Genomic DNA, 26,828 nt, shown 5'->3' with positions numbered 1-26,828 from the left:
CATCGTTCTCGGAGAGACAGGACACCTTGAAGACGCGCCTGGCAAGTACCGTTCAGTCTGTCACAATGATTCATTTCCTACTAAAACAGCGCGTAAAAAGCTGTTTTAGCTTTATTATTACGCGAAAACATGTTTTGTTTAACGATGAAAACTTGTTATTGCGTGTACGACTATACGTTACGTAAAAAAATATCAGCGGGTCGCTAAAGTTGGAGGACAGACGACAAGGTTCGCGCTCGCTCTGAAACAGTTCGTCGTCTGTTCTTGCTTTTCTTCGCTTGGTGATGCAGTGCGGGTGAGTAAAGATGTAATATGCGTGAATGGAAACATTTCATTAAGATTTTACTTTGAGAACGCGTTATTTATGTAGCCATATCCATGTTTTAGACGAAGCCTCTTACAACACCAGCCAACACGAGCCTCGCAGACACATATACCGTCATTCTCATGACGGCACGGCACGGTGCCCCCTTAAGAAACTCCCATAGACGGTGGCGCCAAATTTCCCTCTAGGTATTATAGTGAGAAACTCTATGGAAAAAAGAGCGACGTTCCAGGCATATAGTTATAGGAGGCGTTGCCGTGAGCATTGCATTGACCAGGTACACTCTCGATCGCCAGTCTCTTGTAAATGAGATTGACACATGATAACAATAAAAGTTGTATTTTGCGCTGAAAAATATAAAATATTTGTTATATATTTTTAGAGCTAATATTTACCGAAGCCTCTCTTGTAGCCATACTCGGAAACGTCTGCTCTCGAGGTTAATTATGCGTTTGTGTGACATTTGCTATGATGTCTCGCGTCTACTTGTCGTGAGCGCACCGGAGCAAGTGGCTGATTGAGGCGGTCCGTCAGCATTTGTCGACGAGGTAAGCGAGCGACAGTTGTGAAAAAGCACTAAAAGTTGCGTCGAATTGAATAGTGATAGCTCTGCCGGGCGAGCAACGCCTCGAAATGGAAACGCGGTCCGGCGGATCCTTCGAATCTTGCGGTCGGCGCGCGTTCGAAGTCGCCGCTGCATGTTGGCGCGTACTAGTACATTTTACGGCTTGCGTCGCTTCAGTATACGCAGCTGCTGCGCCTCTCTCTACCCTCGGAGTGTTACGTGGGCGACGATCGTCGAGCGGGAGCCTCCGCCGCGCCCGGCGAAGACTCGCGCCGCCGCGACAAACCTCCTCCCATACACACTGCCGTTTGTTTACGCCTGGCGTCCGTGAAATTGGCCTCACATTATATTGCTTCGCCATTTCCCAGCAGCTGCCGTATTTTGTTGGTGTCGCCGCGGTCAAATGCGAAAGCGTGCCCGCGTACCGCCTTCTCCCTTGCCCGGCTCTGGTACGGATCGATGCCGTCAGCTGGTTCGCCCGCCCTGTGCAGGACACCGCGCCTGTCTCCTCTGCAGGCGTTTCATCACGTCGCTGTAGGACGAGGAGGTGGTGAAGGTTAAAGAAAAAAAAAAAACAAGGTTAGTTTCGTTGACATTATGGCGTGATAGAGCGGCTCTCCTTTGATGCATGCCATTAAAAGCAATGTACAATTAAACTTCCTTCATGCGAGATTTTTTTTATTACAATTGCGAAAGCTTAAAATATTCCTGAAACAAAATAGATAGATGGACAGGATTTTATTTCAACCAAAAAATAAAGGTGTGAGCTTAGCGACCGACATTATAATAGGTTCTTCAAGAATTGAGCTTGTTCAGTCTGCGAAGACGTTAGGTGTCTTTTTTGACAGCCATATGTTATCGACTAATCACATTGACTTCCTTGGAGGCAAACTTGCGCAAGTAGCTGGGGCGCTCTTCAGCTTAAGACCGCTGCCACGCAAGGTCAAACTTCTTTTGTACAACGCTCTCTTCCTGAGTCATGTACACTACTGCTGCCTCGTGTGGAGTACGACGTCTGCTACAAACATAAACCGGTTATTCTTGCTTCAAAAAAAGGCAATACGTAGTATCTGTAATGCTCCAGTAGACGCTCACACTGCACCTCTATTCAAACAGCTGAATTTACTCACACTGCATTCTCTGTTGCAGTTGAGGCTGTTACTAGCCTATTGTAGAGAAGCAAAACAAAGCCAGTCATGCATCACATCGTTAGCACAACTAACTAGAAACAGAACAGAATACAGTACACGGTCACCTGAACACTGGTATGTGCCGCACCCTCGCACTAACTATGCTCTTCAAATGTTGTACCATCGCTTACCACGCCTATTAAACACGCTTAAATGTAATAACATAGATGTCACTTCCTGTCCTGTATCGCATTTATATGAGCATTTCAGTGACATTTGAAGACTATTTAATGGGTTATTTGTGACTGGTTTTCTTTTTTTTGAAGTAGACTGTCGTCACACATCTCAATTTGATATTAGCCTCTGTGAAATCATGTCTTATTCTTTCCTACAATGATTACCTTGTTCTATTGCTGCTTCTTTTGTACAATACTGTACACTGTGGTTTCGCGTAGTTTTTATGATTTGTAATGTTTTTCTTTCTTTTTTCTTTTTTTCTTTTTTTTTCATTACACTTCTATTTGCTGGCATACTGTCTAAACCAACTTGTCATTGTTTTTTTTTCTTTCGCTTATGTATTTTTGTCGGTTCTAAATCAGTGCCTGTGCCTTCTGCTACTGCCCTCAGACCGGGTTTAAGGCCCGTCAAGTTGCTGCGAGCAACTTTTTCCTTAAATCCCCCCATAAATTGTATGTTTATGGAAATAAAGGCATTTGTATTTGTACCTAGGTGCTGACTCTCGCATAAAACAGTACTCTGTAAAAGATCTCCGTAGCAAGTGCAAAGTGAAACATAATTCATATCCGATGAGCGTGTGTGATAAGTAATTGAATTTGACAATGCAGAAAATGCTTGCCGTATGCTTGCTATGTTGTCAGATGACAGTGTTTTTTTTTATTATTTGTTACCCTCAGTGCCACTTGGCATTTGGAGTGGGTTTTTATACAAAACAATTGAACGAAAGCAGTCAGTGCAGTTACATAATATAAATAAAGCATTCTGATGGTGCCTTGAAATTAATTTTTCATGAACGTGGTGAGATTTTGTACACAAGCAAGAAGGGCGACACATGGGTGGGTGCATATACTAAGGCACCTTCAGAATTGCTAACACACGCGGAGAAGATCAAGCAGCATAGTCGCACAATAGTTGGGTACAGTGTGCACAAGACGACCCACTGCTCCTTCACTTTTCATCAGCTGTGAGTCGCATGAATGACGAACTCAAGTGGCGTTGCTGATTGGGTTCCCCGATTGTGAGTGAATGAGGTAGACAATGATGAAAATGGGCATAAACTGAGGTTTGTTAATAGGTGTGAACAGTATTACTGCTGAAAGTTTTGGCCATGTGTGTTGCTTTCATTGGTGAAAGTTTTTTATGCTGGCGCTACATGGCAAATTTTCATGTAGTAGTGTGGACCAGTGAAATTTGTGCCATTGCTGGTCTGGGGTAGAAGCCACCAACAGTGGAGACTGCAGTCTTGTGACACGAAGTTAGGTTCCTTGCGAAACCACCACCAGGTGGTGCTCTTGCATCTGGTGACAGTATAATAACAAGAGCTGGGCGGCCCAAAGGGGACGCTCATAACATCCATCCATCCACATGCAAAAAAGAGAGAACCAGATGCAAAAGGCACTGGTGCTTACAGATTTCTACTGGAAGAAAGCCGAAGACAAAAATTCTAAGTACACCGCCACACGGCTAGATGAGGTTCCCATTAGACTGATTAATGAACTACGACCAAAAATTAAGGAAGCTCTGTTGAAAACAGTCAAAGACTAACAGATAGATGAATACCAGAAAGTTGGCGACAAAGTAGACTGAATTTAATTTATAAAGGTAAGGGGGGAGAAATATAGAATTCACTCATATAGACGGTTGACCAGACAATACATAGGTTAGCAATGCAGGCAATCAAATCAAAGCTGAAAGCATGGGGAGAGAATAATGGAATCTTGGGCCAAACTTCAGGATGTCCTCACAATAGGTAGGCGTCTAGATAACTTATTTGTCCTTACTCAGTCTATTGAACTATCCAGAGTAGAAAGGAGACCGTTACATGTTGCCTTTCGGACATTACAGGAGTGTACAAGCATAGACTGCAACATTTTGTGGCATATTCTGGAAGCAGAAGGCTTAGGTGACGATTGTCTACAGCTTTTGAGAGAGATTTACCTAGAAAATACCATTTGTAGTGAATGGAAAGGGATGAGTAGTGAGGAGAAAGTTAATATCAACAAGGGACTAGGCAGGTGTGCCCTTTATCCCCATTGCTGTTTATGATGTACATGGTGAGGATGGAGAGGGCGCTAGAACGAAGTAATATTGGGTTTAATCTCTCATACAAACAGGCGGGTACAGTAGTAGAGCAGCAGCTTCCAGGTTCATTTTATGGGGACGACATTGCATTGCTAGCTCACAAGCAAAGTGATTTGCAACGTCTGGCTAATATTTGTGGACAGGAAGGCAACAATTTAGGTTTGAAATTTAGTGTTAGAAAATCAGGTGTTATGGTATTCAATGAAAACAGTGGCAGTACAGGGCCAGGAAATGCCTCGGGTAAAAGAATATAAATACCTTGGTATATGGATAAATGAAGGCAATAGATATATGGAAACACAGGAAAAAAACTAACAGTGAAGGGGAAGAGAAATGGAGCCATAATGAAGCACAGAGCGTTATGGGGATACAATAGGTACGAGGTGCTATGGGGCATGTTGAAAGGTGTAATGGTTCCAGGACTTACTCTTGGAAATGCGGTTGTTTGCTTGAAATCAGGGGTACAATCAGGACTCGATGGGAACCAAAGTTCAGTGGGACGTCTCGCATTGGGTGCTCACGGGAAAACTACAAATGAAGCTGTGCAGGGTGATATGTGCTGGACTAGTTTTGAAGTGCGGGAAGCTCGCAGTAAAATTGATTATGAAGAACGATTGAGGAATATGGAAGAAAGTAAATGGCCTGTGAAAGTGTTGAGGTATCTTACACGAAAAAAATTGATTCCCAGTGGAGGAAAAGAACCAGGAAGGTTACCAGCAAGTATGCGGCCTGTAGGGCGGGCAACACAACAACAAGGAACGTCACGTGGAAAGTCGGAGAGGCTGAAATAATCTCATGGGTGGCGGCAATGGAGGAAAAAACTGAATCGGGAGAGAAACAATTTGTGATAACTCAAAGAGAAGCTCATTACTTTTCGAAGTGAGATCGGGATACCTTAGAACACGCACCTATAAGCGAGATATAAGAAGGAAGAAACATGTGCTTGCTGCGGTAAAGCTTGGGAAACGATGGAGTATGTTTTATTAGAATGTGACGACGTCAGCCCAGCGGTCGATTTAGGCACCGGTGGTCTCTTTGAGGCCCTTGGGTTCAGCGAGAGCAGTGGAAAAGTAAACATGTCCACAATAGAGATTAGTAAGACACGATTGGAAGATTGATGGAAGAAAAGTAGGGAAACGACAAAAGATGGAGACGTACAAAAGTAAAGTTCGCAATAGGGGATCAGAAAATTTGGTTATGGGAATGCATTGTGGATTTTTCTTTGCTTTTCTTTTTTTACCATAGCTAGGACATTATACAATATAATGAGAAGGGCTTGGTGGTGCAACCCAGCAACCCCGTTTCAAAGGGGACATGCGTAGCCTCCATCCATCCAGCAAAAGCACAAGCAGTAATAGTGTCTGCTTTGTCACTTTCAGTGAAACCACATATTGGTGGTGCTTAGAAGAAAAACAAATTTCTAATTGCTCACGAAGTAGTTTGGCATAGTATTTGGTGATTTAAAGGGTATGTCTAGCAGGTCAAGAGCGCATCCAGATCAGCCAGCTAAGAAGATGGTGGAGATGATGACGCATGTTTGTGGCGTGAGCAAGATATAGCTGTTCCTACACTCCAGATGCAGGCATGAGTTTGCTTGACCTACCACCTGGCTGGTGCCAGCCAGGCATTTGATATGGTCCTTGTGCTGCTGTTATGCCACATGGTTGATTTAATCAGCTTAAGGCACAGGTTCACCTAGGCCATGTGGTATTGCCACCTCTGCCATGTGGTGTTTATCAAGAAGTGGCCTTCGCAGAGCCATTTGGCAACAGCATGAATGCATGTGCCTCCAGCAGCTCCTCTCTACTGAACGGTGGTTTGAATAGCAGCCTTTGCAAGTTCTCAGCAGCATGTGGTGGCTTTAGCATACCTGATAACTCTGCTAAATTTTGTGTAATGTTTACGAATTCAGTCATGTTTTATGAATTGACTGTTTCATTTTCATGAAAAATAACTTGTGTTTCCGAATTCTTGTTGGTCTCCAACAGTACCCTCAGACGTGTTCCTTATGACTAATGTTGGACATTGGGCCTGTTGGTGTGTCATACTGAAGGCCTTGAAGGCACAGCACTGTGTGTGTGTGTGTTGGATGGCCCACACCTAAGGCGTTCAGCACCTTCTGAATGTGGAGGGACACCTGAGGCATACTTCCTTTGAAAAAGCATTTCCTGGAGCAGGCTAAATCCACGGAAAAAGTCACTATGATCTAAAAAACATGCTTCTCAATTTGTGCTATTTCAAGTTTGCTGCTGCATCTAAAGGTGAATCATCTCTAATGTATTCCACAAAAAGTGTGTGCTTGTGGCAAACTTCAAAGTAGGTGTGCGCTATTCCCTCCCTTCCAGTGTTGTGCCTTCCAGTGTTGTGCACGGAAGTTGGCATGTATGCTTTATAGGGGTATTACTCAAGCTCGCGCGGGCACACCTGACCCTTCTCTGGATCACACAGCGCCAGCAGAGCGGCAGTCACTCGCTAGCTCTTTCACAGCGGCCCTAAAAGTCAAAGCTGTGACCCCTAACCCACGGTTCACAGTGAGTTACGACCACGGCTGGTTCAGGCCAGAGGGACAGGGTGAGTCTCAGACTTAAGGTGTTTATTCACCTAATAGTACAATACCGACAGAGCAACAACAGCAAACACAAATAGAAATACAAAACCACAGCGGCGGAGTGTTCCACACATCTGAGGCGAAAGAAACCGTACAATGCTGGAAACCACAAAAGAAGCTGATACAGGTTCAGCTCACCCAGAGTGGATCCGCGCTTGGGCCCTGGGGCGGTCAGTCGCTCACAAAGGCCGAGCGCTGCAGGGGGACGGCGTTTGGCGGTCGCAGTGGCTGAAATGAGATGCGGCCAGTCGCAAGCTCCTCAGCCCAAAGACAAAGATGCATTGGGGGAATAGCGCTTCTCCCCGAGCGCCGGAGATGGAGTCTCCCCGGTTCCAAGAAAGGGAAAGGAGAGAACGGGGTGCCTTGGGCTGCGGCGTCGCGGCCAGGCGCGAAGAGCAGCGGGAACGGCGAACGTGCCTTCTCCCCGCTACTCTCCGCGAGCGAGCACGTGATTATCGCGTGATAACTGCGTGGCCGCTCCGGAGATATCGGGATGCGCGTGCGATCCCACAGCTTTTAGACAAGACCAACACTAGCATGCCTCATACCATTTTCAGCGAGTTCAGTCACAAGCATGCTGGCTGTGACCGATCACACCCTAGCATGTAGTCCTCCTGTTTCTTCCATGCTGCTTTTTTGGCAGTGTGTGAACCCGACCACATGCTGCAGCTGGGCACAACATGACCATCATCCAGCACTGGGACCCCGGGGTGCCTACATATTTGTCATGAGGGCTATTCCAGAAGACGACTGCCACCTGCACGCACTGTTCAAACACCTGCTGCAAAATGACCTCTGAGCTGTAGTCATCTCTTCATTGGGACTGTTGTCTCATGCTCAACTAGTTTTGTACCTTACTGTGCAAAGCTGCTGCTCACCAGGCCTCTTCACAGCACAAGCCCCGATCTTTAGAAGCCGTGGCCGGCTTTATCGCTCCCGGTTAAGGTGCTCCTCCTCCATTTAAGATTAGGCACAAATCACTGCCGAACCATGGCAACTATGCCAATGGCAGGAGTGTGAAGTTCTTGACTGCTTACCCACGGTGCTACTGGGTTGCTTGGCAGCTGTTTTCGGTGCTCCATTTCAGTTTGCTAGTAACTTGTTTTCTTCCAATGATGTGCCAGCCCTGCCACAGCACCTACAGGATGGTGCCCGATTGCGCCTTGCCTCTCTGTGTGTAACACTTTCGTGCACCCCAACCTTGCATCTTTCGCTGGTGTGATGCCATCGAGGCATCATAAGGCTACAGTGGGCCATTTCGTATGTTTTGACATCCAATAGAGTCGGCTACCGTTCTGTTGAGAGCCCAAAGGGCGGTTGACAGTCTGAATCGCATGTAACTAGCCTGCTTGGAGATGCATGCTTTACCCATGGTCCTTTGCACCGTCAGTTTGGCATGTGCCAGGGGCTGTGTCTATTTCGATGTCTACGCCCTGTAGCACCCACCCATGGCAGGTCAGTGAGGATTGACCTGTTAAGAGGAGGACAATAACGACACTGATGGTGGATTTGTTTTGGAAAACAGGTCTTGTGCTAGTGTGCTGTTCCTACAAGTACTTTGCCAGTGCAGAAATACTTTTTGTGCGGTAATCTCTGTGGTCCAGCAAGTGTGGTATATTGACGTGGCAGAGTTTGCCATGGTTAGCATTTTACGTTATTCGCGATCCCTCCTGGTGCTACTACTGTTCCATACTGATCAAGACTAGCTTGATAAACAAGGGTTGAGACAGTTCTATTTGGCCGTCTTGTCAAATAGCTCGCACTTGGGAAAAAATTGCCTGATGGTGGGCTCGATGCCAGCACGGCAGCCAGGTGCTTTAACCATTAGGCCACAATCACATGTTTACTTCTATCGGGCTAGCACCAACTACTGCTCTATGTATGCCCACCCGTTACAGGCCTAAAGAATAGTTGAGATGGTTCCGTCACTGCGTGTGTAGGCCTTGCTTTTCAAATCCCATACTGTGCCAGAACCGATAGAGGCCACTATGGAAGAGCTAGCATTTGGGTATGCCACCCCAAGTGCATTCCACCAGCATTTCAGAACCAGATGTCTGTGTACGCACTAAAATAAGTTGGCACTCTGCCCCTCTATCTTTTAGGCAAGTGGAGCCGATAAGCGTTGCTGACCCTCATGCAAGCTGTGGCAGTGGTTGAGGGCAAATCGTGGCATGCTTCTGTCTTGCATCACTGTTTGCGCTTGGACTCGGCACGATTGGCCAACTTGCCCAAGCATCCGGTCCAGTCTTGTGATGGCCACACTTTTCATGATGTTATACTGGTTAAGCTGTTATGAGTGAAATCTGCATTTGAGGAACGAAATTTTGTGTAACATTTACTATCTGTCTGTGAGATGCTTTAACATAATGCTTATGGGTTGGCATCCTCAGTCGGCCATATTGCTCATGATGTACAAAGCTTGTAGCAATCTGTGATGCTACAGCAGCTAAAGTGTGAGCAGTATCTATTCCCCACAAAATTAAAGCGATATGCTCAGGCAGTGAGAGGCAACTTTGCATGCCTGTGCCACAGGCCCCATGCAGGAACCATGAACTGGTAATAGAGGCAGACGTGCAGTGCCCATGCAGGGTTTGCTTTTGCAGGTTTGTATTTTTGCTTACAAACAGGGTCTTGGATGATTATGTCATATCAAATCCTCCTTGTAGAAGGAGGGGGAAGTGCTCAGTGTCAAATGTTCCTAGGAGCGGGAGATGTCCAGGAGTCGTCTGGGCCACCTGAAGCCGTGCTGCGCTTGGTGCGAGGACAACCGCAAGGATCTGAGGCACGCCATAACCGTTGGCCACGTGCGCAAGGAGTTCTGCTCTGAGAACTGCTTGCACGAGTTCAAGCGTGTCTATCTCAAGGTAGGAGACCCGGTTGCTGCCTTGCGTGAGCCACATCAGATAAGCATTTTGTACTTTGAGCAGAAGGCTCTTGTGTGGCCGGTAATAATGATGTTCACTTGAGTTGAAAATGATGTCTGCAAGGATGTCTGCCTTCCAACTCTCATCTTGGTTTCCCTTGATCACTGGAGGCTTATGGGCCTCTTCGCTTATCAGTCACTGACAGTCCCACACTGCTTGGGACGTCTGTCCCACATTCGATTTTCTTGAACAACTTCAGAAGCTTCACCCACCAATCCGAGAGCTGCCAGAATCGCATTCGTTTTTCATGGACTGGAAGTCGCGAACTGTCCGTGGACTCTCCGAGCTGTCAGCAGATTTTTTCTTGGACAAGCGCAAGCATCTAGCAGGCGACGGTTTTCTTAAAGGGCCCCTCACCAGGCCCCATAGCAAATTTTGGTTATATGCTGGAAGTTGTTACATGTCCTCTAGGGAACGTTCTGCCGCAAAAATTTTTAAAGTCGGCTCGTTAATAGCCAAGATAGAAATATTTCAGTGCTGCGAACCCACGATTTCAGCAGGCGGGCTCCACTGCCAAGCAAGATGCTCTCTCCACTCTCCCTGTCTAGCCTACGCAAATGAAATTCCTTCCCTGTGTTCTCCCATACCAGCCCTCGAGGATCGCATGACACATACGTAACAGGCCCCGCCTTCATTTTTTTTCCTCCTCGCTTTCTTTTTTCTTCCTGCGCTACACATTTCCGCCGACCGTGCCGCGAGCGAGCTGTTGTCTGGTTCACGCAGCGCACGATTTTGCGTGGCTGTGCACAAGGAAACATGATTAGTGGTATAATTCAGAACAAGCGGATCGCAGAGTGCGAACATGCGCTGGAACATGGTAGAAAATGCCATAGTATCGGTACCTGAGCACGTAACCGCGCGACCATGGGAGCAAGCAGACAAAGCAGAAGTACATCTCTCTTGCTTCAATGCAAAGTAAAACAAAAAACACGCAGACATTCTGTTTGTGTGTTTTATTATGTCTCTAAACTTCAATTCGTCAATTCAAGCAACAGATTGCACAGATAACAGATGATGTCTTGAATAATTGTCGAAGACGCGTGTCACCACGAATGACGTCACGCCTACGTAGGCGCAGGCGTAGGGCCGATTCGCTGCAAGTGAAGAGGGAAATGGCATTCGGATTGAAATTTTAGGCCTTTCTGTGGCACGTAGCGATGTAATTCTTTGGAAACACAATCGTTGGTGCATTGTATGCTCTGTGCTTGTCAGCTCAAAATGGCCAGACCTGCTGAGGGGCCCTTTAAAGACACGTGCAGTGTTCGATGCTATGTTTTGTAAAGATGCCGTGTGTTTCTGCATACTTTGCGTGTTCCGGATGGCAAATATTGTGCGCTCAACTATCACCTCTGTAATATTGATGGTTTGTGTGCCATCACGCGAGTTTTTCACAAGTTTAATTACTGCAGCTCTAACCTTCACGTTCTCGAAGAGAGATGCACGACAATCAGACACACATGCTAGCTTTTCTTTATGTGTTTCGCGGAATCTGTCGTGCTCATTGCTGTATGCGTAGCAAAAGTGTAGATTTCTCTTTTCAGGTGAGTGAAACTGGTGTGTGAGGAAGCTCATTACATTGCATGTGGCTATTTCATGCTGGTAGCTGGTGCAGCGTACAGTCGGAGCTTCACCTATTGCTGTTGACATATATGTTGATCTTTTCTGTTGCCAAGTTCGAGCTTTTGCTTTTTGACGTCTAGTATTAGTAGATGGTGTGTATGCGCTTTGTCCTAGACACGTGTCAGGTCTTTACTAGACGGTGTCACGAGCTTTGAGGATATCAGTGGGTGCTTTCTGCATGAACAGCGACGTGGCACAACCGCTATTTTGCCTATGTCCGTGGGTAAATTCCGCTCAAATTTCGCAGCCAATGAGCCAGCTTAATTAGAGTGGTTATGGGGCACGAGGAGTGAGAGCGTGACATGAACTGCACTTTGCAAACACATTCTATTCGCTCAGGCTGCTATTCCACTGTGCAAGCTTTAATGTTTGTTTAATGGTTGTTACGGTGACATGGCATCTGAGACTTGTTTACCTAGTCCTGTCTGTGCAATGTATCCCTTCTTTATATATATGTTTCCATATGTGCATTAAAGATCAATTGTGAGTGAGCGCATGTGGTGTGTGTTCCTTTTCTACATCCAGTGTCTTTCTTGTGCTCTAAGTTTTCTGAGACTCCACCGTTTCGGAGACCACACCAATGAATCAGTTGGGTAGGGGGCTATCTATGAGTAGCTAAGAGCAGATGATGGCAGCCAGGCGAGTGGCTTCCGATCACGGTGCCTTTGAACGAAACCTTGGACAATCCCCATCAGCTGGATCATGTGACTGTGATGTGCTCTTCGGTTGGGGCTAGTCAGACCGGAAGCCCTAGATGGTTCGCAGAGAGTCTGGGATTGCATAATCAAAGAGGCCCAACGGTACATTCAAGTGGTTCCTTATTTTGCTCCTAAGGTTACCAAAGGGAATCTGGTGCTGGTGTCAGTGCGTGCTGCCAGTGACGAGTTTTGTCCTAAATGCAGGGTGTCTACCAACCGGGAAAACCGGGAAAACCGGGAATTCTCAGGGATTTTGAGTAGTCTGGAAAAACTCAGGGAAAACTCAGGGAATTTGTGCTTCTATCAGGGAAAATTAGCTGTAATTTTATTGAAACGGTCGAAAGTCAAGGTAATGCTGGCTCGAGTAACAGACAGGAATCGTAATGAATCATCTTTGACGCCCTTTCGTCGGCTGGAGGAGTTGCTAATGTACAGTCAAGGACCGACTTTCCGGATTCTCGATAATTTGGACGGCTTCACGGCATCGCCACGTACCCTGTAGAGTCAATGTACCAGAACGTCTGAAATTTCAAACTTAAGAACTCTTCGCCGTCCGATTTCCCGGAGGTTTTGCCGTGACCGCAGGTCCAAAATGGCATTAATCAAAGCTTCCACCTCTGCCATTTTGATTACCTTGCCGCCTCGAACCGGCGCTCTCGCACGCAGATCCGCTGGCAGCCGTAGCCACCGCGGCGGCAAGGCTAGGCCTAGATGCTTCGACGTTTGCTATGAAGCTTCTTGCCGTTGGATGCTGTGTTTTTTATTGAAAGAAGTCGCAGCTGTTAGCAATGGCACGGACTCCGCCTTTGTGGTTCTCGCGATTGGCTTAGAAGCTTGGAAAGCATGGTGCGTTGCATAATGCCGGTTACCGAAAGTTAGCTTTGCCTCCGTACACAAATGTTCCTTGGTGAAGTTTACGCAAAAGTACTGCAGTGAAGCATAACAAGCGCGGGAAGGGGCTATTGCCATTGGACACAGTATGTATTGCTTAATTATACACGCGTGCACCCGGTATTGTCTGTCACAGTACAAGCACTGATATGCCTTATACATGTACTGGCAGGCCTTCACAGCGTTTTCGAATGTGCCTGTGGCGGTTTGAGCCCTTAAGAGCAGTAAATGACATGCATTTATTTTTTCCAACTGGCCGATTTTTCTGACGTTTTTGCAGCCCCTAGGGAGTTTGAAAAATCGGACATGGACTGTGCAACTGACCAAGAAGGGGCTTCAAGTGGTCTGTGGGGCGAACGAGTAGCGGAAGGAGGACAAGAACAAAAAGGACCTACGCATTGAGGAATGAACGGGAAAGGAAGCGGGCTGCCGCCGTTTTGAAGGAGTTGAGAGATAGAAAGAGAGTGAACTTTAATGAGAACCAGCAGTTATGTGTTCTGGGCCTAGCCCTCCCACGATGAAACGTTGAGGTCTTGCCTCTTCGCCGCTTCGTAGGTCTGCTGAGCTCAAAAAACAAAGCGTTGGCTGATGCCAAGATGCAGGTGTCCGTCATCCAAACCAAAATAAACCTTTAAAGCAGTGAAACACAACACTGAGGCGTCATGCCCGGGCTGAGAGTATGTCAGGACAGTTGAGGTCGACTTACGAGTTGTTGAGAATCTCAATTGTGACAACGTTCGGGCCTCATACCACTGAGCTTGCTATCAGTTGATAGAAATAGCTCCTATTCGAAAATATTTGCTTCTGTATGCATCTCCACTTTATTCGTATTTGAGAATGTCAGACTCGATTTGCAATATTTTTCGAAGACATTTTAATTTGCTCTGCATTTTACTAACCCCTCCCTTCTATTCTGTTTTTGAATAACATAAACACTTCTCCTTAGTATTCAAATTGGACTAAGTCGTTTTGTCTTTCGTATGCTTACTAGACAGTGACAGCATCGGGTGATATTTTTTCAGTCCATCTTGACATAAAACATAGTTCTGCATCACTCAGGGAATTTCGCAAAGGTACTCAGGGAAAACTTGGGAAACTCAGGGAATTTGGAAGTGTCAACTTGGTAGACACCCTGAAATGGCAGCAATAGAAGTTCTCCGTCAATTGTGTGACTATACTCGGTTCCACACATGGCAGTCAACACTGGAAGCTGTACAGGAAGTTCGGTCAAGAAAAGTTACCACTCTGTGCATTCCATGCTTTGCTATGTGCCAACCAGCATTCGCTTGTGCGAGCATGCACGTGAGGCTCCTCACGATGGGTTGCAAATAAAAAGCCTGAAAGGAACAACATAATTAAAAATTATCTAAAACAACATATTTGCAGCTGTATACCACAGTGTATGTTTGTTTCTAAGGACTGAAACTTGTTTAGTTCGATTACTAAGCCTATATAAAAAACAGTTGCGCACAATTGCAATAAAAAAACATTCAACTACAGTGAAACCCCATTAAACTGTAGTTGGCTGGAGCTCGGAAAAAGTACGTACAAAGCAGTAGTACTGCCTAACCAAAATAGCATGAGATCGCCCACTTACCTGTCAAAAACGGAACTCGGAGAGAGTGCGATGCAAGGGGAAAAAAGGCATGCAGTATTTATTCACTTTGTATGACAAAAGCGTTATTTTTGTTTGATGCTGCCACGGCCTAGCAGCGACGACAGCGGCCTCAAACTTACTGAAGCTGCGAGCCAGCTTTTCAGCCAGCCCTTACTCGGCAAACACTCACATGGCAGATTTTTCGTTGGCGTTGCATGTTCTCCATGCACGCAGGCGGTAGTGCTGCAGAAGTCGCGGGGCGCCTTCTTCATTGCGGAATGCTGTTCTCGTCGCGACAGTTGTAGTCATGAGGCTGACATAACGCGCAGCTTCGGCCACTGGCGTGCCTGAATCGCCCATGCTGTTGCTTTCCGTGTCATCCTCATTACTGTCGCTAGTCGACACTTCGGCAACAACAGAGGCAACGATGGCGAAAAGTTGAACCTTGTAGCCGACATCTCTTCGCGGTCGCAGCAGCGCTGCCAAGCAACTTCTTCGCATTCCAAATGCCACACACAATAGTCAACAGTAGATCCCTGTCGCGTTCCAGTGCCGACTTCTTCGTGCCATGTTCGATAGCACGAACAATGTCTAATTTTTCTTTTATGCTCAGCACCTGGCGTATTTTTTATCCGAGCTTCGGCATGAAGCGAGTCTGCACGACACCACAACGCTTTGGCATGCCGCCGAAATGATGTTGATGTGGCTTCACACACAAACGCACAGGGCGCTTGGAGGCCGTTCTGATCTCTGAAGCTTGTTGTCCTGCTGGTCCGCCTGATGGAGAGGACGCAACGTAGTGTTTGCGCAATGAAAAGTGGAAACACTGCGTGTTAACCGATACGTACGCATTAAGCTGGTGCGGTTTATGCGGATACAAAACACATTATGTTCAATGGCCGCTGACTCGGGGATTTGACTTTACTACTTTTAAAACGAAACTACGGTTTAACGAGGTTTTACTGTATATCCCAGTGCGAAGAAAGCCTCTGCAAAAAGTCTCTCTAGTCTCCACAGCGTTGACCACTATGTATGGAACTGAGAATAAGAAAATGTTGCTACATGCTGCACCAAATAGTCTCTTTTTTATATATATTTCACCAAGCTTGTTGCACATGCCTATTAAAAAGGCCACAACATGACTCAACCTGCTTGTCCGCACTACAGGCTAAAGCTTAATAGCACCAAAACATGAATTCATGGGTACGACATGCACTCAAGCCAAGCCATTTGCGTATTTGGCTGTGGTGGCTCAAGTAACTGTGCCAACATGCTCAACTGTTTGGGGGTAATTTCGGAGGTTACACACAGGAAGGGCGAGGATGGAGGGAGAACAAAGTGATAAGTGTACCAAATATATAGACACTGCTCTAGAGTCACCGTGGATCTTTGAAAGCTGAAAGGCAGTTTTTTGATAAGCATTGCTGTGACATAATATACAGTTTCATTTACGCGGACACAGAGAAAACTAATTGAAATGCAAGCCATCCGACCTAAGCTTTGGCTGGTATTTTGTTTTTGTGTAATGCTTGCCTATTAATTTGCTATTTATTCTGCTATTTCATAATTTGGTCACATTATTTTTTATCTATACGACACTTTAACACACCCTTGTAACATTATTTTCACTTCTGACAGTGCTGGATTCTCTGGTCGTGTTGTAATGTGTCAGTGTAATTCATGCTTTTTATTTGATGTGAACAATGACATAAATGAAGTGATGCATCATTTTGAGAGCACAGTACATCTTTCGAAGAAGCTGTGCCTTGAAAGGCACAACATCTTGTTTCTTTCACAGGTAGCTGTGAAAGGCAGCTCTTTCACAGAGCTTGAAAGATTTAAAGGGTATGTTCAACGGTACATTGAAAGATGCACTGTGCTAGCGGCTTAGGATCAATGCCATCTTTACTAGACACCTGTCATGTTGCTGGTTCTACCATGGCAGCAGCAGCAGTAGAATTTATTCGTTTAGTACCTCGTTTTCGGTTCACCGAAAATGAAGTTCTAGTTCAGTTCAGTTTTATTTGAAGAACTACAAAATGTTTTGTGAACTGGTTCAGCATTTTATCCTCTGGTAACGCGACACAGTCAACAGGAACAGTGATTTTTCCGCATACGCTAATTGTACCGAGAGGAAACAAAGATGGACCCCCCTGGCACATGTGAGACAGCAGCTGATGCTTATACCTGAATATCAAGCAAACATACTTAATGTTGTAATTTGTAGCAGGCATGCACATAGAGGCACATTGGTGTCACTAAAGTGACTCTTGCGATCCATACTCGCAGTCTTATGCAGTGGTGGGAATGCTGCATGCATGCTACAAATGAAACTGCGGCAAGTGAGCTGAATTCACCGCCAGATTACGGTCGCTACCACCTTGTGCGAAGAATGTTTTTACATCTATTTTTACTTATCATATTCTGTATTTCAGCCACAAGGGCTTGTGGGGTTATTTGTATATAGCTGTTGCGGAATTCGTGCTTTATCACTGCACTTGCCAGCTAATTTTTTGTACACATGATTTTGGGTATGGGCCCAATTATTTGACTCTGCCAGTGGCAGCACCATCACCTACTTAATTAAACTGTAATAAATATTTCAGATGTCGCACAGTCAGTGTTTTAGTGAAGTGGAATGCCATGGACAGTGTGAGTGAACAAAGTTGCCGCTGTTCAGAATGTCACTTTTACCCTCGTCGTTGGCGAGGCAAATTTCCGGGTCTCAGTTTACATTTGGGCGCGACGAAGAGAAATGCATCAGTGGTAACCCACAAAACAGTGGTGGTTAAAACTCATGAAAGTTCACCACTGGCCAGAATGTTGGCGACCGTCAAACTGTCGGGCAGAGCTTGCTGCTAATATGTGCACACCAGGTATCGATGGACTGAAGATCGTGCCTAATGTCTGCCTCTATCGCATTAGCTGGCAACCAGCCAGAAACAGTCTGACTGTGAGCCTAACAGGCAGAATGGCAAAAACTCGCGAGCTAGACAGAAAGCTAGAAACTGAATTCGCAGAAGACTGCCTAAACCACCAGCAGCACACTGTCAAGGTAGCACGGAACTTGAGCACATCGTGGCGATGCGCTGCGTACATTGGGTTGCACAACTGGCAAGCACAATCGCTTACATTACTTAAGTATCACGAAGTTTCTCAAGTGGACATTATTTTGCTGAAGCACAATACCGACTCAGTGTGTAGACAAGTTCTTTGTGCAGAATAAGTTCCGTTTTGTCTGTAATGTGTCTGTCAGGCATGTAAACAATGTTGGAATGCTATCACTTTACATTTAGTGAGATGTGAAAGCATCTTCAATTTCACTGTTTAGTTTATCTTGCAAATAGTTGCTAAGCACCACCACCGTTGTTCACAAGCAGCTATACAAGCTTTGCTTATAAAAGTCCCACAGGGTGTGGGATCTGCATGGTTCATACACTTCCTTGAAACCCTTGATTCATGGGCCCTTAATACTTCTTGAAAATGAATGTGCTCCTTGATTTCATTGAAAACTCGAGTTGGGGGCGACTTCTAGACATTCAAAGTACCAAACTCCACATCAGTGCCATGCCGTGAACGCTATTGTGAAATGATCCCATGTTCTCTTTTGAGAGTTTTGCTGAGCAGTTGCAGCCTGGCATTTCCACAGCCACTGATAACAGGCTTCTTTAAATTGCCGTTGCTGTTGTGATGTTAGATGAAGCCAGATCAAGCAACCAAGGCATACCACCATTTTTCTTTTTTTGCTAGTTGGCTTACATTGCAGCCAATGTGGCTCCGTTTTTCGCAGCTTGAGCTATAGAAATGCCTGGAAAAAAGTAAGTTCCAATTATTTGGCTTTAATGTGACCAATACATGTATCTTGGGGTGTAGCTAGAAACTACAAACCCTCATTGAGCAAAGTGTGTGGTGTGCCACAAAGCAATTGACATTCTACTTTGAAAAGCTTGAAGTGCCTAGGCTGTTGTGCCGCTGCTTAGCTATAAAGAAGAAGAACTGAAATTGTTTATCACTGGTTCGCTGAAGTTTGTTTCAACCTCCTTAAATTTTGCATCGGATGTATGCACCCTGGATAAGCGTATCTTTATCTGCTTGTGTTCCTTATGTCCTGCTACCAATAAAAGAGGTCTGCCATTGTTCTATTAGCCTCAGGGCTGAAGCAGTAGTGGTACATTCTAGGCGGTTCTTAACCCTTCCAGAATCGCATATCTTGGGAAAATACGTTATCCCAGGATCGCATTTTTTTACTGGAGATTTAAATTCTTTGGACTGTCCTATTTTAATAAGGAAACGAGCAAATTTTTAGGCTACGATAAAGTGACAAAAATGTTTTAATGTGTGTAGCCTTATACACAGTTTATTTTTGAATATGGATAAACTACAATAATAAATTTTTTACAGATGTAATATTTATACTACAGTGAAACCTCGTCAAACCGTAGTTGGCTGGAGCTCAGAAAAAGTATGTACTAAATGGTAGTACTGTTCAACCGAAATAGCATGAGATTGCCCACTTGCCTGTCGAAAACGGAACTCGGAGGGAGTGTGATGAAAGGAGAAAAAAAACATGAAGTATTTATTCACTTTGCGCGACAAAAGTGTTATTTTCGTTTGACGCTGCCGCGACCTAGCACGACGACAGCTGCCTCAAACTTACTGAAGCTGCGTGCCAGCTTTTCAGCCAGCCCCCTATTCTCGGCAAACACTCGCATGGCAGATTCCTCGTTGGCGTTACGTATTCACCGTGCAAGCGTACAGTAGTGCTGCAGAAGTCCCGGGGCGCCTTTTTCATTGTCGGGTGCTGTAGTTTGGAATAGTTACGTTACTGCACCCTGTTCTCGTTGCGACGATTGCATTCATGAGGCTGACGTAATAATGCACAGCTTCTGCCACTGTCGGGCCTGAATCGCCTGTTCTGTCGCTTTCCGTGGCATCTTCATCACTGTCGCTAGTCCACACTTTGGCAGCAACAAAGGCAACGATGGCGAAAAGTCGAACCTCGTAGCCGACATCTCTTCACTGTCGCTGCAGCACTGCCGAGCAACTTGTTCGCATTCCAAATGGCAGACACCGTAGTTAACAGCAGATCCCTGTCGCGTGCCAGCGCCGACTTCTTTGTGTCATGTTCGACAGCACGAACGATGTCTAATTTTTCTTCTATGCTGAGCACCTGGCGTCTTTTTTTATCCCAGCGTCGAGATGATGCGAGTCCTCGCTTGCACGACGCCACAACGCTCTCTGCTACGGCACTGAAAAGATGTTGATGTTGATGTGGCTTCACGTGCAAACGCACAGGGTGCTTGGAGACCGTTGTTCCGATCTCTGAGGCTTGTTGTTCTGGCGGGCTGCCCGATGGTGGTGATGCACCGGCGTGTTTACGCGACGAAAAGTGGAAACGCTACGTTTTAACCAATGCGTACGCAATAAGCTAGTTCGGTTTATGCGGATACAATACACGTTATGTTCAATGGCTGCTGAGTCGGGGATTTGACTTTATTCTTAAAACGAAACTACTGTTTAAGTGGGTATGTTTTAACGAGGTTTTACTGTACTTATTTTTGTGTTCTAAATTGGTTTGACACAACTAGGGCTCCTATATTGAAACTGTGGGGTCACCCACATGCTCTTGAGACAAAGGAATGACAACACAGTAGTGCAAACCATCCCAAGGGCATTGATTGCATCCTTCATACATTAATGCCTGCTAGCCGAATTACAACACATGGAACATGCCGATGGGTGCACGATAAATCGAGGACGAAAGACTCACCGGGACCGGATAGCGAGTGAATATGTTTGCTCCCATGCTGGACACCAGCACCTAATCGTTTACATTTACGGTCACGCTAACGGTGGCGTGTTCGAACGACCGTGTTCGTCCATTCCAGTGTCCGGCTGTCATCAGTTACCGGCAAGAGCTGTATGACAATGTGAAAAAGACGAAGACGCCGGTAGATGAAACGGAGAAGGGGACTCGCAGGCGAGAAGCATGTGAAGCGCAAAAGCAGAAGAAATTAAGAAAAAGGAGACGCATGCAAAGATAAGCTGGCATTGCTGACGTGGTTGAGAAGCAAGACAGTGGCATATCCAGTTGTGCTCTGGAGACGGGAGGCAGCAGCTTCGGGAACCATGAACGGGAGAGGGGACGTTCGTGAGTTAGCCAGCGACTACTCCAGCTCCTGAGCCTTGACTGCGTCGCCGTGGCTGTGTTCCATGGCCCCAGTCCAACTCCACACTGCCGTAACCGGTTGCTGTCCCATGCCACGAAGGCACGAAGGCAATCGCCTGGCCACGTCAGCGGCACAACGGCCGACAGGCCCAGACCGTGTCCGGTGCTATGCGGGTCTTTGCGGAAGACTACAGCCTCATCGCTCTCGTCGGAGGTCAACGCTCACGCTGCGTTGGAACCACGCAGGCCAACATCCTTTGCCATGCTGGGCCGAAGTCTGACACGACTGGTGACGGCCAGAACATTCATTTGCTCGTGACGTCGTGCTGGTTAGGCAAGTGGAGAAACAATATGCAGTTGTGGGCTTGCTTGTTTTTTATATGTATAGCCAGTTTTTGGAGTGTCTCGTGTGTATAGTGTTTATAGTCTGTCAGGGTAGTCTGCTGTTTTTTTTCTTCGAGATAAATGTTCTCTAACATGTTTGAATTGTCTCTCTGTCCATTTCTGGAGCGCTGAAATTCATGACGCTGGCAGCTAAGCCTTTCTCGGGACAGTCCCGTACGAAACGTGCGTGCCGCTTGCCGACCCCAAGTAAAAGAGGAAGAGCCTATTCCATTTTTCGCTCAAGTAACCCCGCCGTTGGATCCGCCGTGGTTGTTCAGTGGCTGTGGTGTTGGGCTGCTGAGCAAGAGGTCGCGGGATTGAATCCCGGCCATGGCGGCCGCATTTCGATGGGGGCGAAATGCGAAAACACCAGCGTACTTAGATTTAGGTGCATGTTAAAGAATCCCACGTGGTCCAAATTTCCAGAGTCCTCCACTACGGCGTGTCTCATAATCAGAAAGTGGTTTTGGCACGTAAAACCCCATAATTTAACCTCGCCGTTGGATGGTATTAGCATTACAACACTCGTGCCATCTCTTGTAATATGCTGCAACCACACCAACTGCTGTCGATGTTTAGCTACGGGGAGAAGCCATATTACAGGAGACACGAGAGCGGTGAAAACATCAGGAAATGCGTCTAACATCCCCACAAAACGTCTGGGGATTGAGGTACGCCTCGGTGCCTTTTTGTGGGCACTCACCTGTTCTGTTGTCCCTCTCCCTTTCCACTTGCAGTGGTGTGGGGGGGTGGCGCTGGGCAGAGCGAGCGTTAGAGAGGCTTCTTGAGAACAGCACTGGATACGTGCACATTTTCCTCTCATCTGTGCCCCCTTCGTGTCTCAGGCTTGAGCTTGCCTATGGTGCCTTTATGATGACGGTGAGTGCTTGCTTTGTGTTGATCCTTTCCTGGTGCTAAGCCAAAGAGCGGTGCCTAGTGCTCACACGTGGTTGTACTGTGCCGAGCTGAAGGAGATTGCCCGAGCTCCCGTGAGTGGGCCCATTGGTTATTTTGAGAGCAAGCAGCATAGCTGTGGGGACTTTCCCTAGTGGCGTGTCATGGGGAGCCATCCTCGCAGCAACATGCTAGCGGCACCCCTGTCGGTATTTCTTGCCCTTGGCATGAGAGCCCTTTGAATCCCGCGCCGGCTTGGGACTGGGTGTTTGTGCTTTGTTGGGTGTCGTTGGAGACAGTAAACGGTTTCCGCTACCTAAGGGCATGTATTTAAAACTTCGTTTTAACCAAATAAAATTGTCCTGCCAGCAAATAAAACAAACTAAATTTCTCCAAAACCAAAAAATACCCTCCCCGCACGGCCGTCTGCATCAGCAGGCGTTTGGTGTGTTGCGACTCCATGTACCCAAGCACACGACTGTACCCTCCCGCGTGTAGCCATGTGCGGCTTAGCTGTGTCCAGGGAAAGGGGGATCCTGGGGGTTGAGCCAATGCCGAGTGTTTGGAGCATTAAGGCTCCCCAGCGGAGGTACCACACCTCTTTGACCTCTGCTTCACGTAGACGGCACCTCCAGACTGACCCACCTGGAGGAAATTGGCAGTCGCCTTTTCCTGTTTCCGTCTTCAATGCTGTTTTTCCCCATCTTCTTTCTTTTACTTTCCTATCGTCTCTTTTCTTCCGTAACTTCCTATTTTCCTAGGTGGCTTGGGTTAACCTTGTGTTCAAGTAGGCGGCATTCCCAGTCTGGAGGTGCCTCCCTTGGGTATAATATATTAGGTTATAGTAGCAATGTACGGTTGGCACCTGCAGCGTCCCCTAGTTGGGCTCCGTGGTGGGTGGCTGCCATTGCTGCCAAAAAGAAACTGAACTACTACGGGAACACCAGCACCACCACCACCGTGTTTCAACCAACCAACAGAGACCTATCCGAAATTCCATGTTGTACACAGTGAGAAGAACTCTGAAAAACAAGCCAGATTCATTTCTCCATTTGTAGTTGCAAAATCTTTGACCGAAGCCTTAGGGTCAGATTATAAAGTGATAAAAATGGCTAGCGGAGACCTTCTTCTTGAGATCCTTTAGAAATATCAGTATGAGAAGCTCGGCAGTCTTGTCACGCACCAATTTTTGTCACACCACACCGATCAATGAATAGTTCATGCGGAGTTGTATCAGAAGCTGAACTCCTGGAAGGGTGGAAAGTATCATCATTAGACGGGACAACAAAGAAATCCCCACCAAACATCTTATCCTAACATTTGCATCTAGCGTTCTGCCAGAAACCATTGAAACAGGATACATTAGGTTAACAGTCCAACCATATATCCCAAACCCTAGATGGTGCTTCCAATGCCAAAGATTCGGCCATGGCTCGCAGAGCTTGTCGTGGTCAAATAACCTGCACAAAGTGTGGAGTCCAGGGCCACCCCTCCGACAACTGTAGTGGCACACCTCGCTGTGGGAACTGCAGTGGTGACCACCCAGCCTGTTCACTTTCCTGTCCGAGCTGGAAGCAAGAAAAATAAATAATCACCGTAAAAGTTACAGAAAATATTTCTTTTAAGGGAACTCGTATGAGGATCTCTCATTTCCACAGCACACTTTATGCTGATACGGCGCGTCGGGGCGTAGTGTTGCAGCGGCCACTGACAAGTGCCCTGCTCGTGCGCAGTGAGCTGTCACTTGTGTCTCCGACCCTTGGGGTGGAAGTAGCTAAGCCTACTCCACCCCACCAGCAAACAGGCCAGGCTACCCTAGGGTCGCCGGCACCACAAAAGTTCTCGGCGGCAACCTGCGCTAAGCGTAGCGATCCCTCAGGACTGCCAGCAGCCCCCAAGGTGGGTGCAGTCAAGGCTGCCTCACCCTCCCCGGCCCCTGCTGGCCGGGGAGGGTGAGGCAGCCTTGACTGGTTTTCCTCTGGTTATCTCCAAGTAGGAATGACTTCTTTATAACTAGCGGTGAGGTCAGAAGGGCCTTGCAAGACATGAAATGAGGAAGAGCGGGAGGAGAAGATGGAATAGAAGTTGATGTAATCAAAGATGGAGGAGACATGATGCTTGGAAAACTGGCGGCTCTCTATACGAACTGTCTATCGACTGCAAGGGTCCCAGAAAACTGGAAGAATGCAAACATTATACGAATCAACAAAAAGGGAGGCATGAAAGATATGAAAAATTATAGGCCCATTAGCTTACTCCCAGTATTATATAAAACGTTTACGAAAATAATCTCCAATAGAATAAGGGCAACACTGGACTTTAGTCAACCAAGGGAACAGGCTGGCTTCAGGAAGAAATACTGTACAGTGGATCACATCCGTGTCATTAACCAGGTTATCGAGAAATGCGCAGAGTATAATAAGCCTCTCTATATGGCTTCTATAGATTACGAAAAGGCATTTGATTCAGTAGAGATACCAACTGTCATAGCAGCATTACGTAATCAAGGAGTGCAGAACACTTACGTAAATACCTTGGTAAATATCTACAGAGGTTCTACAGCTACCTTAATTCTGCACAAGAAAAGCACGAAGGTACCTATAAAGAAAGGAGTCAGACAGGGAGACACAATCTCTCCAATGCTATTCATTGCATGCTTGGAAGAAGTATTCAAGCTATTAAACTGGGAAGGCTTAGGAGTAAAAATCGACGGTGAATATCTCGGCAACCTTCGGCTTGCCGATGACATTGTTCTATTCAGCAACAATGCAGACGAGTTACAACAAATGATTGAGGACCTTAACAGATTGTAAGAGTGGGGTCAAAAATTAATATGCAGAAGAACCAAGATAATGATAAATAGCCGGGCAAAGAAACAAGAGTTCAGGATCACCAGTTGGCCTCTAGAGTCTGTGAAGGAGTACATTTACCTAGGCCAATTAATCACAGGGAACCCTGATCTTGAGAAGGAAATTCACAGAGTAATAAAAATTGGTTGGATCGCATACGGCAGACATTGCCAGCTCCTGACTTGAAGCTTACCATTATTATTGAAAAAGAAAGTGTACAATCAGTGCATTTTACCAGTGCTGACATATGGGGCAGAAACCTGGAGACTGATAAAGAAACTTGAGAACAAGCTAAGGACTGCACAAAGAAGAAGTGTACAAGTTGCGCAAGTAAATACTGTACAAAGTGTTTTGAAAATGTATCGAACTTTTCGTCAGAAGAAATACAATTATTGATTAGGAGGTACCAAAGCCTAATCCCATTCAATATAGTCTCCTTGGTAATGCTCACACTTCTCCTAAGGCTCCCGCCATTGTTCGAAACACTTCTAGAATATGTCTTTTGGAATGGTGATCAGCCGGGCTGTTGCATTCCACTTGATGTCTTTTCTTGACTCAAATCGGCTTCCTTTCAGCGGCATTTTCAGCCCGGGAAATAGCCAAAGTCACATAGAGCCATGTCTGGGGAGCAGAGAGCCTCACGCACCACAAGAATGTTGTTTGGTGAAGAAAGTCTGAATCAGATGTGCAGAATGGGCAGGTGCGTTATCATAATGGAGCTGCCAAGTTTTTCCTGCCCACAGATACGGTCGTTTGTGCCGCACAGCGTCACGAAAGTGATAAAGGACCTTCTGGTAGTATTCCTATTCCTTTGTGATGGTTTGGCCTTGTGGTGCGTACTCATGATGCACCAATCCGCGGGAGTCTAAGAAAACGGTCAACATGACATTGACATTACTTTTTTTGGCCTCTGAGATGTTGGATGTTTCCACTGTGATGACTGCATCTTAGTTTCTGGGTGCTATCCATAAATCCATGACTCATAGCCTGTGGTCACTGTGTTCAGAAAGTTGGGGTTACTGTTTGCATTATGCAGCAGGTCCTGTGCGATTTCCAGATGGAGTTGCTTCTGCTCCATTAGCAGTTGTGCTACAAATTTCGTAGATGCTCTCCTCATTTTCAAATCCTTGTTCAAAATTGGATATGCTGATCCAATGCCTACCCACGTCTCGTTGGCAAGTTCTTGGACTATGATGCGATGGTCCTCTATGACCTAAATTGGCATTGCTCAATGACATTATCATTTCGGCTTGTTGAAGGTCTGCCTGAACGTGGTTCACTGTCCACTGATTTGCGGCCATCGTTGAAGCGGTTGTGCTACTCCTCTATCCACCAGGTGCTCATGGCATCGTCCTTGAAAGCTTGTTGAATCTTGCGAATGATTTCCACTTGACTATTGCCAAGCTTTTGGCAAAATTTGATGCAGTATCGCTGCTCATGTTGTTCCATCATTTTGTAACTTAGTGGAATTCGACAAGTACCCACTACATTTCCTCACTCATGGGCGGACTACCAGCAACTGAGGCTTCCTGTGGGCAGAAAAAAGTTCATGCATGCGCATGAATGTCCCCTACATATTTCTGCTAAAAGAAGTCTCCCAAACTTCATTGGTTTACATGGGAAAGAAGGTTCGATACTTTTTTAAGACACCTCTTATTTACTTATGTTGGGTAGCATCTTAAGCGCACTCAAGCTGCACTTTGATAGCTTTTAGTCTGTGGTCCTTCAATTTTTTTATCGAAAAACTAAGGCAATTTTTAATAAAAAATCTCAAAAGAAGGTGGGGCGACAGTGATTTCTCCATGGCAATGATAGCCAGAGAATGCCAATCAATGTTTTGACTTGTTTTAAGTTT

General features: G+C 46.2%; 1 protein-coding gene across 8 annotated transcripts in view; it reads left to right on the top strand.

Annotated features, from left to right (window-relative positions):
- Positions 1-612: 612 nt before the first annotated feature.
- Positions 613-26,828, top strand: part of LOC142584599 (polycomb protein SCMH1-like) — a 378,417-nt gene continuing 352,201 nt past the window's right edge. For 2 of the 8 annotated variants that reach the window (XM_075694726.1, XM_075694725.1), the window contains exons 1-2: positions 616-873; positions 9,650-9,811. In XM_075694726.1, the coding sequence (XP_075550841.1) occupies positions 9,659-9,811 (153 nt within the window). In that variant the 5' untranslated portion in view covers positions 616-873; positions 9,650-9,658. Of the gene's footprint in view, positions 874-9,649; positions 9,812-26,828 lie in introns of all 8 variants that reach the window. The other 6 variants (XM_075694723.1, XM_075694724.1, XM_075694722.1 and 3 more) reach the window with 5 other exon arrangements.

This window comes from Dermacentor variabilis, chromosome 6, assembly GCF_050947875.1.
Source record: "Dermacentor variabilis isolate Ectoservices chromosome 6, ASM5094787v1, whole genome shotgun sequence".
Classification (NCBI taxonomy): Eukaryota; Metazoa; Arthropoda; class Arachnida; order Ixodida; family Ixodidae; genus Dermacentor; species Dermacentor variabilis.
Note: the sequence above shows the minus strand (reverse complement) of the source record. Positions and strands in the feature narration are given on the sequence as shown.